The 12,812-nt window shown below is 47.3% G+C and overlaps 3 protein-coding genes across 3 annotated transcripts; 2 read left to right on the top strand and 1 right to left on the bottom strand.

Moving 5' to 3' along the window:
* Positions 1–3,229: 3,229 nt before the first annotated feature.
* Positions 3,230–4,252, top strand: FPRO_14753 (uncharacterized protein; the record flags this gene model as incomplete). The annotated part of the gene is made up of 1 exon (XM_031225071.1): positions 3,230–4,252. One exon carries the CDS (start codon positions 3,230–3,232, stop codon positions 4,250–4,252), a length of 1,023 nt encoding a protein of 340 aa, XP_031090267.1.
* A 2,638-nt stretch (positions 4,253–6,890) lies between these two features.
* Positions 6,891–9,388, bottom strand: FPRO_14754 (uncharacterized protein; the record flags this gene model as incomplete). The annotated part of the gene is made up of 3 exons (XM_031225070.1): positions 6,891–7,385; positions 8,819–9,186; positions 9,295–9,388. 3 exons carry the CDS (start codon positions 9,386–9,388, stop codon positions 6,891–6,893), a joined length of 957 nt encoding a protein of 318 aa, XP_031090266.1.
* A 709-nt stretch (positions 9,389–10,097) lies between these two features.
* Positions 10,098–12,726, top strand: FPRO_14755 (uncharacterized protein; the record flags this gene model as incomplete). The annotated part of the gene is made up of 3 exons (XM_031225068.1): positions 10,098–10,644; positions 10,743–11,074; positions 11,140–12,726. 3 exons carry the CDS (start codon positions 10,098–10,100, stop codon positions 12,724–12,726), a joined length of 2,466 nt encoding a protein of 821 aa, XP_031090265.1.
* Positions 12,727–12,812: the final 86 nt, after the last annotated feature.

Here is a 12,812-nt window from a genome sequence, read left to right as displayed (position 1 = left end):
TTTTACCTGCTTCCAAGGCAAACTTACTTTTCTTCTGTTAATGAGAGCTGATGTAAATGCGACCACCATGTCTCTGCGCGGCAGTTGAGGTAAGCTCCTGATTGGGTGCTGCATACAGGCTACCCTTGCCAACTGACGTACATCAAATCCAATGTCTATAGTCAAAGCCAGTAATGGAAGCACTTTTGCAACGAAAAGAAACACTTTATTACAATCCTGTAGTCAGAATTTATACACTCACAAGTTTTTACGAAGATTGTATCACGTCTTATGGGCAAACTGGAGTTCGTCGGTTACCCCAGATTTAGTTCGTCGGCTGCCCCATGTCGTGCTAGCGTTCTTTCATTTCCCACCAAAATTAGTTCGTCGGTTGTCAAACGACGCGAGGGATGCCGTTAAACTAGGTCTGTAGTGAAACTGTTGTACTTGACAAGGGTCAGCCGGAAATGCGACGCGTTTCGTGTTTTAGGTTTTCTAGTTGCATGGGTGCGGTCAAAGAAACGCAGTGCGTTTCCATCCGGGAAATATAGGGCGAAAATGCTAGACGATGGTTGGTCAAAGACAGGAAACGCAGTGCGTTTCTGCAAGTAATTCTTGAGTAGGGGGATCTTAGTCTAATGTAGCCGAAAAATGTGCTATGGCTTTGAAGCCCAAGTCGAATTTGTCTACTGCAATATAACCTACGCTGGGACTATAGATTCTAGATACCAGTCATGATTTGGATGGTGATTAGAAAATGAAAAATCGTCAAATCCATGCACGCTGCATTCTGCAGACCTGCTGCTTCCGTAAGAGAAATCATACCTTGGTTTAAACAACTCCACCCCTCCTCCATAAATTGCTATTTCCACCTGTTTCTCAGATTGATCTCCTTCAAACAACGGCGGGCAGTGAAGATAATGCGGGGCCTCTGTTTCTAGAATGCAACTCATGTCCAATGTGAAATTTGCAAATTGCATCTGCCAAGGACTCATCCCTGGGGTATAGGAATGGAGAGATTTTCTGATTGCCTTGAAAAGTAAGATCCTAGTCTGCTCGATGTCCTTCCTAGGCATATGGCCTTGTAGAGATGGAGGGAGTTCGTTATGTGGCTTATCCTTTTCCCTAAGGAGGATCAGGTAGACATCAGACCTTTGCTTTCCAGGGAACATTAGCACAGGAGTCAGGTATCGTGATTTAAGAAGCTTTGTCCAATTATAGTGTTTAAAAATAGCATTCCAGTAATCGGTTGGTTGACTTGGGCGTTTAGTTGAGGACATTGTCAAAAGTGCAAACTTCCTACAAAGCTCATCCCATGTACGCTCAGACAGGGTAATAGGCATGAAGGAAGTGAAAGATACAAGTCGCTGTTTGGAATTTTGCGGGTTGTATGCACTTATATATGTATTAATTGCGTTTCGCTGGAGTTAAATACAGAACGTTTAAGACGTTGACGAAAAGCCAGAAACGAATAAACGTCGTCTCATTTACCGTCAAAAGTGGACTTGTATAATACAGTAAATAATAAAATTCGTGACCTAAGTAAATTTACATATCACACCTGGTAGACCAATGACAAAAGGACTGTGGAACTAAGATCGAAATTGTTTGTCTATTTTTTACTCTTTCATTTGTACTGTGATACGCAGACATTCTAGCCAGACGTGCTCGTGCTCCTCCTTGAATTTTGAAATATGGACTGGCATTGGACTACTGTAGTATGTCGACGAAATATAACAAGTCTGGTTCGTGCACGTTCTCGGGTTATCTCTACGTATTTCGTTAAGATATCATAAACTGCATCACATGGCCTGCAAGGGCTGGGATGGTCTAGTCAAAAACGGGCCATCAGCCATTAGGCCGTGGCTGGAAGAGATAGATTAAATCGGAGGTTTTAAATGCCCAGGGTTACTGAAATTACATGGGCTTGCCATGACGGAGCATCCCGATGCAGGTCTGGGTTTCGGCAGAGGAATGTTGATCTAACTAGCACGTGACTACGCGGTTAGCTGGAAAGGAGGATGCAGATGAGCCAGAGGCCAATTCGCTTGTACAGGGATGGCACGGGACATTGGGACAGAAAACGCGACGCGTTGTGAGTTGCAGCTAAACGTCGATAGATAAAAACGCGCCCCGTTTTGAGCCTCCGATTGGGGTTAGAAATCTAAAGGCTCTGATTGGTCTAAAAGCCGAAACGCGGCGCATTTTGAGCAAGAATACTTGAGTAGGGTAACTATATTACTCCTGCAACCACTACTCCTTCTGAACAAACAACTTCAACTACTTACCCTAGATCAGGAGCCATGTGGCTTACTAACCACCTAACAGGATATTCCTTACTGCCATTAGATACAGAATAATCATAATTAACAAATTCTATCCTTCACTAGCCATACACTCTTATCTTATATAGCCCCCTTCATCCGCGTTAGCAGTTGCCCATGATCCTCGGAAAAGCCCATTAACTTACTAATGTTGACTATAGGTGCAACTCTGACAGACCCAATGCCCACAATCTCCCATGCGCCCTCCAGGGGGTCCTAGACACCCATCCATTCTATTGCCAGGTTCACCGCAATGACAGCATGTCCAGCCATATGCCTTTAAGTCTGCTAGGTAACATTCCTGTCTTCCGCAGAGGTTCGGATCCGCCACAGCCGTAACAGACCTTCCGTTTGGGCACATAGACCATCGTTGACTGCGGTGATTAAATGTGGCTCGTTCACAGTACTCCGTAGGACTGTAGGCCCTGTGAGTGCAACGGTATTGTCGGTAGTAACGATAACACATGATTTCAGACGGATTTCTCTGTAGGTAAACGCGAATAAGAAGAATAAGTGATAAGTAAGTCGATAGCGCTGTTTAAACTAATGAATGACCTTAAAGTGATGCAGATTTCCTTGTCCTTTTATCGTACAAAATGGTACGTATTTTACTATTGCATCCTTGAGCGCGCTCAACGTATGGATAAGAAACCTCCTTAGTTGTGCCATTGATATTGTATATGCCGCTACCGCGCGCGTCGCTGTCCAACTATAATGACCTACTGATTAGTTATCTAACCCCGCTTTTTTTTTGATCTGCTCGCAACGTGCACCAACAACTCTTCGTCAACAAACCCTCATCGACAAACACTCGTCAACAAAGCTCCCTCAACATAGTCAACACCATTATAGTATGCCAGCCTGTGCCACCCCTATATCTAAGATATACGATACGACAAACTTGGTTTAATACACTGCTGGCAAGAATGACTTCCAATACTTCTAACAACGCGCAGTCCCCGCCTCAAACACCACCGGCATGGACTGTAGTCGGATTCACTTTCAGCACTGAGATCACAGATTCAGAGCTGGTGGTCATGTGCAACGGCAAACGCTTTGTCATACATCTGCACGCCGACAACTTCTCTGAGTCGCCCGAGTTGAAAGAATCGTATCTCTTCTACTTGAAAGTTGCCGAAGAGTTTGAGCTAGATGATGTAACTGTCGAGGACTTCTGGGATTGGATTGTCAACCCTCTGCTCCCCATTTTCCGGGAACTGCCCACTCCGGACAAGTCAGCACCACCGACCTTAAACGAATTTTTCAACCCCGAAACTTTCGTTTATACCTTGCGAGCAGTCTCCGGCGAACTGATGCCACAACTAGAAAGAGACAGACAACACGAATCTTTATTCGGTATTTCTCTTACAGATGAATTCTGTACGCCATTGGTGTCCTTTGACCCGTCTGAAGTACAAATTTGTCAAGAGAATGTGGTCGGTCCGCCTTCTCATACGCCGCGCAAAGTCCTTTTGAACGACGGGACAATTGCATTCCTAAAGCTCGTGCGTCGTGGCGACAAGCAGTTCCTCAAAAATGAGCTGGATACATATAGGAAGATCCACAGAGCACAGCTTGACAACAAGCTCAGGATTTCACGCCTCCGTGGCCTAGTGCAGAATAACAATGGCGTTATTTTCGGTCTTTTACTCACCTATGTTGACTGTGGACGTGTAACACTATCATGTGCAGTGCAGCCGGGAACGCAAGTTACGCAAAGGGAGAAATGGGCTGCACAAATTCAGGACATTGTCGGTCAGCTACATGATGCTGGAATCGTTTGGGGAGATGCCAAACCGGATAACATCCTAATTGACGTAAATCAGGATGCTTGGGTTATTGATTTTGGTGGCGGATATACGGAGGGATGGGTGCCCAAGAACCTTGCCGGGACGATGGAAGGTGATCGCATTGCTCTCAAGAAGATAGTAGATTATATTTGCACCTAATGCAGCGATCTCAACCTACTTGGCCTTTGGATGGGAATGTCATATACAACAATATGAGTCGCCATAGATTATTATCATCACTATTATACACCTTAACGTAGCAAGACTTAGCACACGCCTCGCGTAAATTCCATGAATGGTTTTAGTAGTAGGGACTTGGCCATTCTTAGTTGCTGAATACTCCAGAGCTAATTTTGGAAAGTTAAGAACTGGCAGTTCCCGGACATGACTCCATCCCAATAGGGGCCTGTCAAACATCCCAGTGGGGGTGATGTGCTAGGAAACAACCAGGTTCCATTAGCATCGGGGAAGCCCGAAGTTTACTCGAGAATTCTACCTGAGGAAAGTGGAAAAACTGGCCACACATAGGCAACTCTGCCTTATCTACTTTTCACTGTTGGTTGTTAGCCCTTAATCCCTGCTATGAACCCTTAGTAGGCTGACGTTCCCAAACTCTCACTAAGGGCTCAGCCAATAAAAGCGCTCCTTCAAAACCTAGATCCACCACACGTTTGAGCCAACAACCGTTTGCAACCGCCTGCATACCTCTATCAGCCTAGCCTGGATACACTGGTCAGGGTAAACGCAAGTATAGCACCAACAGCTCAAGTCGGAGGTTACTTGCTTAGGCAGTTAAGAGCGGAGGATGAGCAGAAGGACCGATGGCTTTGTTTCAATTCGAAAAGTAAGAGCCAACAGAGCGTTAATGGCCAATTGAATACCTTGTCTCTAGGGCTGGGTTTACCAAAGACCGTCCTACCGGCTTGGCGAGGCATATCTGGTGGCTCACTAACATAGCCTGTTTCTTCTTTTTAGCGACTGGCCTTGGCCAGCGAGGCCGCATGACTGCACTGTCAGGTGGATGGCGTCATGTTAGACCACTCTCTTGTATCCTGCCCCAACGCGTTGAGCGGGCCAACATTGTCACGTAACCGCCCATCTTACACATGGAGAAAGCCTTGGGTCGTGATTCTAGACTGCGTCTGGAGTAGGATCTATGACGCAACGAGGCCAGTCTTTTGCCGCCGGCATCGCTTCGTGAGGGCTGAATGTTTCAAGTAAATGGAGCTTGAGTAAATATAGAGTCTGAGCTAGAAGCAACAAGAGGTTGGCTGCAAGACTAAACGCCTTGATGATCCCTATGCCACGACTGGATGAGGTCAGTACGCTTGGACGAAAGCACATACTTCTGGCTGGACCAACACAGAGAATCCGAAGCAAGACGGTGACATTCTCGCGCGGATACACATGGTCGTCATGGTGCTAAGCGCTTTCAATAAGAAGACAGTCTGTTACTTCTAGCAATATAGATAGCAGATTGAAGTATAGAACGTAAAGGTCATTCAAAGAGTCCCAACAACAGAAGAGATAATACTGATATATCCATTAACTCTGATGTTTATTTACTACTCTTGCACAACCACCAAAGAAAAGCGCCCTTATTCCTTAGTTATTATTAGTCAACTTACTACCCTACACACCTCAACCGTAATACCTTCCTATGTTGTTAATATTTATACAGTCTGTTCTTGTTCCAATGCGTAAGTCTGGCAAGCACATATAGGGTAGAGAATTAACTAACCCTGTAATTTAAGAGCTCCGAATTGTGGAATTACTAGTCATCTATATTTTCCCTGTTGCAGGCCTAGTATTCTACAGTACTAGTTTCACTTATCCAGTACATGTTATTATATATGCTAACTTAACCCAGCACTATCCCTGACAGGATGCGTATCCGATAGCCCTGGGTTACCCAGTAGATTTTTGGTGGCAATCAACAGCTCAAACACGGCAGAACTTCGGATTGGTTATTTCGGTAAGCTTTTACTCTTTATGCCTGACATTCCCATAGGCAGTTCTGCTGGAAAGTCCAAGACTGATGTATGTAGGAGTATGTATGTCTGGAAATAATAGTCACAATTGTGTGGCTACCCCTTACTCGACAACTCCGCAGTCACTCAGTGCCGCCTTAACCTCCAACCTGGGTCGAGGGGGCAAGGGATCTCCGGTCCCTGGTCTGCGTACTCTCGAGACCGCCCTTCAGCTACAATGAAGCATCTTTTTCTGTTTGCAGGCCTTTGCTGGGGTGCTCTTCAACATCAGTATCCTTCTTTTTTTGTTACTCGCGTCTGTATACAGATCAGCAAGAAGAGAGCACACAGTTGGCGCTTAATTGAGCAGGGCTGGCCAAAGACGGCCCTTGTGGCATCGGTCGCCATTTCTGTCATCAGTGCAACATCTACCACGCAGACGGGAAATGCGCTGCAGTTCGCCACGAAGAAACTGGGCATCGTTTCGCTGCATATCAAGGTCGGAAGTACACTACAGGTGCTTGAGAGGCTTGCATTTGCATTCTGAATAACATTTTATGTGGTTATAGTGAAACGAGTTGCTAGAGGGAGAAGTGAAGGGTTGCCTGGAGGCGAGAAACTCACGAGCTTTCCCATGCCGCCGCCGCCGCCCCGATAACAAGGTGTCTCTACTATATAGGTACTAAGATGATATCCGTACTTATACTAGGTTGTATATATACATAGCTAGCTACTCCATTGTTTCATTAAATACCAGACGTATATACCCTATGCTTATCAAAATATTCGCCCGACAGAACTGTTATACCCCACTATTTGATGAATTCTTAGAATTCGTCTCTTTTGTCCTTTCCTAAAGCCCTCATGACTTTTAACCCTGCTGAATGCCTGCACTCTCTGATCTTTCTCTCCTTCTCTTTCCTAGCCAACCGTTCTCTATACCTCAGTCGTTCTTGTTCGGACAGGATCTGCAAACGCTCTAATCTTTCATCTTCTTGTGCTTTCTGTTCCTGATCACGTAAATCGCGAATCGCCACTTCGATATCCACACGAATTCTCTTTATGTAGTCACTGTGCTCTTTGGTCTGCAAGACCTCGGTCAGTTTGGCTGCATTGTCCAGAAATTCCGCCATCTTATACCAGTCGATGGGAATGCGCTTAACTGCCGCATCTTCAATATCGGCCACTGACTCTAGAAGCTCTCTGTTGCGCTCTGTGTGGAGGGCAAATTGTGTAACGGTGAGCTGGTCGATCCAAGTATGAAGTGGTACTGCTTCCGAGCAGCTCCATCCATGCTCATATAGTAATGCTGGCAGACGCTTCTTTGCATAAGTAAAGCATGCCCTTTCAAGGATCCCCTGTAGCTGGACTACCAGGTTATACTGACTACTGAATGGCAGGTAAATCAGGTCTTTCTTCTCTTGTGCATGCCTTGAAGAGGCTGGTGGTCTGGGGATGGGGTTAGATGTAGGTGAGGGCTAAGAAATAGGCCAAAAGGCCGAAAGGGTAGGTTTATATGTTTGTACCCTGGGGTAGAAAACCGCTGGTGTTGAACGTTTGCAAACAGTGAATAGATCCACCTCCTGCCATATGAGTAGGACAAGCCCCAAAGTTTTCAACCCCGGGGTACAAAGTAGAAGGTTGTAGGGAAGACGGGGTATGCATCATGATCATCATGGTAATTTTCAACCCCGGGGTACAAACGGACAGGCACTACCTCAAAGCACTGAGCACTGAGCACTGAGCACTGAGCAGTTGCGTAAATCGAGTTTTTGTACCTACAGGTACAGAATTTAGAGTTATCAAGCTGGGACCAAGGCAAGGCCATTGACTTCCATACTTTTCTGCATCACTCATACCACCACCACATCTCGGAGCATTGTGGGCACGAAACTGTAGCAGGAGGTTTCTTTCCACGGGATACAGCTTTGACTCTACAAAAGATTAGTAAGGATCCTGGAGGTGATGATGATATTATGATGATGATGAGGATGGATGGCGGAAATAGGCCAAAGATGATCGAATCATCATCATCAGTATTTTTGGCCATTTGTGTGTTCACCAAAGTGAATGCGCCCCGAGAAGAAGCAATCGCAGGGGCAAGAGAGAAAGCTGTTCACGATAGTGTTGGGTCGGTCGGGGGAACAGACTTATTTATAAGTAACAAGGGACAACCCCAGTCCACCATGATTTACTTGCGGAAGTCAGCCGATGTCCAGGCTACCCTATACACAATTAGCAATATCGCGTCAGTACTTTGTTTGTGCGGGAAACAGAGGTATGGTGAACCATGAATATAATGTATCAGCTTCCGTACAATATGAAATAAAAGAGAAAAGGCGGTTTTACCCATTTGAGGTGTAGGTAAAAATAAGAGGGTAAAAGAAAATGAAATCGCGTCTGACTCATGGTTGACTTCGCCGGCAAGAAAGCCCAACCACAAAGCTAAGATAACAGCAAGGATGGGACGGTGAACCTCAACGCGTCACGGATTATAAACAACAAGGGTACCTCGACCAGGGTCACGCGTTTATTTCTAACTATTTCAAGTCAAGACTGAGGATTTAGAGTTCTATCGGACAACCAAAAAGCCAATGTAATATAGATGAACCTAGACTGGGCGTACAACCGTGGCTGGCTCACGCGTCCATCTTTCTACGTCCATTTGCATATGTTGCTGAAACGAGGCCCTGCCTTCTTTTACATCCCGTCTGGTGAGATCTGTTGGTTTGTTCCAATAGGATACTAAATTTACAGCTGGGCGCGATCCGATCTCGGGCCATTTCTGGATAGTGAAACGATTGCCAAAGAATTCTATCAACCGTTTGACTGGGATGGATATGTCTGCGATGGTCTGGCGCGTTGCTGCGTGATTACCATCAAGTGGCCCACCTCCACGGAGCACAAGCGTGACTGCTTCTGCGTTATTGAACAAGAAGAGCTCCTCTAAACGCTTCCGGGTCCGTCTTGCTACAATGTCTCCGCTAGGTCGAATGTCTTGGTTGATATCCCTGTTATCCTCACTGTCGCCGATACCATCGTGAGGATAGAATGGGTTATCATCGTCATCGTTTTCCGCATCGTAGCCGTCGTGTAGGTCTGTCTCGACGATAAGGCGTCGGACTAGTGGGGCGATGGGTTATACCGTTTTAAAATCGTATTGATCGCACTGAAACTCGCACAGCTAGTGTAGCTTTACCTGGAATACATTCTCGCTGTAGTATACCTTACGAGCCTCTTTTACTATCTGCCCCCCTCTCTCGTTCTTGCCCATGAATAGCTTCTGAAGCAGCAGAACTCTATCGGCAATCTCTAGATTTATCATATTATCGTTATCTCCTTTCTCGATGATGACCTATTTAGGCTAAGTGAGGTGTTGGTTAAATATAGACTTGCGTTGTATTAAAGATAGCTTTGAGAATTCCTCTACAGTCTGGCCTTAAAGTATCTTGTATACTGCTGCAAAGTTATCTGCGAAGAAAATAGTATTGTTATTATCACCTGGCCTGTCCATCACGAATGATAATATAGACGTTGGCGCAGAATGCTTTAAGTTGCTTAAGTTGAAACTTGGGGTTGAGAATGCTTGAGAGAGGAGGAAGGGGAAGGGAGGGGGGAGGAGGAAAACAGTAGAATCCTCTTCTCACATCGACGCGCAGCTGGCTTACCGACAACGCGCTTGATTCACACAAGGTAGCGGATTTGTGTCTTAGCCCTATTTGGTAAGGACCCCCAAATGACCACACCCTCTTGGTCTGGTCACAGTCCCCACAACAGACGACAATCCCTGCGGGACATTTAACTCAAGCTACGTTCCTCCGCCCCTGATTTCGTGTGTGATTTGGGTGGCTTTTTCCGCGCTTAAAATCCGCACTCATCGTTTGAGACTCCAACGATCACCGGAACCTTGGTCTCTATATATTTCCGGACTGGATTATCTATGGGCCAGAAATTTTACCAGGACCAAGGCAGCTCCATTCATCATCAACCTTCATCATCCATCGTCCTGCGCACAAGGGATAAGCGACTGCAAAATGGCACCATCATCATCAACAACCGTCGGTAAGCCTGGACGGCAAAATAAGAGAGGAAGAGTGGACGACGAGACGGATGAAGATGAAAACAGAAGAGGAAAGAAGATGTGCTTCAAAGACGAAGACTCCGTTCGGGACCAAGCAAGAAAACATCGAATCCTGACGGCTCGCATGCCGACTAATGCTCTTACTTCTACATGGAGCCTAGGGAAGAATAGACGCTTGGATACGAAGCATGTGCGAATCCTCTGCGCTATTTTTACACAGGGCGGACTAAGCCGAAAGGCGGAAGAGAATCATCTCCTGGTCCTCTGCAGTCGAGCTGATGTGTCGAAGATGATGAAGCACCTTCAAAGACAAGGCCGGTCGATCGACCCCGACACCTCCGAAGAGCTACCCTTCTTCGACGAATGGCTCTCTGTCAATCGAGGGAGCAAGGCGGAGGTCATGGCCGGACAACACCGCATCAAAGCTCTCGAGGCGTATGTCCAGGAAACAGGTGCCGACGAAAAAGAGCTGTGGTGGACTTGTGAGTTTTATGACAAGGGTAAGTTTCATGAGTCAGTCACCCAAGCGCGCATACACAAGCCCCGTAGTAGTAGAGAGCCTCTACTTAGGTATTCTGACGCGACCAATCACAAACAGATACTCTGCCGCTGAGCCTGAATCTTAAGCTCCGGGTTAATCGACAGGATCCAGCCATGGCTGACAGTCATGGTCAAGTATGGATGCAAGTCGTTGCAGCATCGAGCCAAGACCCTGACTTGTTCCGTGGGAAAGCAGCCCAGGTTGAGGATCAGATGATCGACGTTCTCCAACTAGGCAGTGAGAAGCAATTTCCCACTCGTCGTCTCGCTACTGTCTGGAGGAATGAAAGATGGAAGGAGATGACCACACGCTGGTGCGAGACCTCTATCGGTAGGGCCACCTTCCAAATCTCAACCTGGGACCGGATGATCAGCTATAGGATTGATGATGTAAGTGAGGTAGACCTGGGAGCATTCGGTGCCATTTGACTGACTGACGAAAACTATGTGCGTAGTACTTGTTTACGATATTCCGCAGCGTATTAAGGACGCTGTCTCAGCTCCCTGGCGATGCTGCCAACGAGGTGGAGCTGGCGGACTGGAAGAAGATGTCGGAGTTCCTCGGCTCGACCCGCACAGCCGATCAAGTCCGTACACTTTTCTACCCACAATCGTCATCGTCGTCCCCGTCGTCGTCGAATTCGGCTCAAGGTGCCAAACGTCGACTTGGATTCCTCGCGGCGATGGATGACGGGGAATACGAGGGGATGTACAAGAGGATTCTAATGACCCCCCAGCTACGATTCACTAACATCAACTGTCTCATATACCTAAGCAAAGACGATGGGAAGGTCCTGTTTCAGGTCATGAGCCATGTCGTGGCTTGGTTAAATAAGAATCCTTCGACGTCCTCTCGACGTGACAATAACAAGCCCCCTTTACGTGCTGATATAGTAGCGAAACTGGAGCACTGTTCGGATCGAGACGTCCGTGACGCAGAAAAGAGACTTGGTATCTTTGTATGGGGGCCAGAACATCAGGACTCAACGTCCAAGACAGCTTCTATCCTCTTACAACAGGAAGTCCTCGATTTCGTGCTGCAAAGCATGGCCGATTTCAAAAGTCCAACTGTCAGGCCATACTTAGAACAAGCACCCAAGCAAGGCGATAGTGCTCAATACACAAAACGCTTCTCGCACAAGACGTGGAACGGAGTGTTGACGATAGTTCGGCGGTGGGTTGGGCATGACTTTTCCTCAGAGTGGATGGAGCGACCCCACGATGGCCACTCCGTCCATAATGAGCAAGCTCGGAGCGCTGATGCAAGAACTTCTCGTTTCACTGACCATCTAGTCCTGACTGAGTCGCTGGGAGACTACATAAGAGAAGACCCCGACCTTGCGGCCGATTCTGCTTCTATCATGGAAAAGCTTGGGAACAAGGCCTTTGAAGCCGTGCTACATCGGTGGCTCACCCAGCAGCAGGGTCAATTTCGTCCTAATCCGGAGGGTAGCCATCATGATTACGAAAGGGCAAACGCCAGCAGCCCGGTGACTGTAACCAGCCCAAGAGCTACTCCCAATCTGTACGAAGAGCAGGGGGTCCGAGCACAGGAAAAAGCAAAGAACCCAGAATACGAACACCATAGTCGCTCTGCTGGTGTCCCTGACTCTGGCCCCGACCGTTCCGAGCTTGACCCCGACCTCAATCCTGACAGCGTCGCATCTCAGCCAAAAACGCCAGTGGAAATCGAAATCGTCCACATACAGGAACTTTCGCCCGCAAAAGCAAAGCCAAGTACAGGCAAAGGGCGTCATGCTGGTACGCTACAGCGGCATTCTTTGCCGGAGAAGAGGCCGCCGGGCCAACACCACAAGACAGGAGGATCAGACAGGGTGACGTCGCGAGCGGGCGCTCCAACGCCTTCGAGACAATTGGGAACAGGGGGTAAGAAGGGAATGCCTGCAGCAAGCGCGTCATCGTCCCCCTCCACTGTTTCTTCGTCAAGACCAGCCAAAGGTCCCGGGCCACGATCTTCATCATCATCATCTCGGATCGTACGAAGTGAACCGTCATGGACACGTGGTGTTGAGGCGAAATAGTGCTGTGGGCTCTTAATCAGGATGCATAGCGATGATGACGGCCTGCTGGCATAGTTGATGTGATGAACCAAGACCATGACGAGATC

The sequence above is a fragment of the Fusarium proliferatum genome, assembly GCF_900067095.1.
Source record: "Fusarium proliferatum ET1 genome assembly, contig: FPRO_scaffold018, whole genome shotgun sequence".
NCBI classification, from domain to species: Eukaryota; Fungi; Ascomycota; class Sordariomycetes; order Hypocreales; family Nectriaceae; genus Fusarium; species Fusarium proliferatum.
The sequence above is the reverse complement of the archived record's forward strand: the minus strand, read 5'-3'. Positions and strand labels throughout refer to the sequence as shown.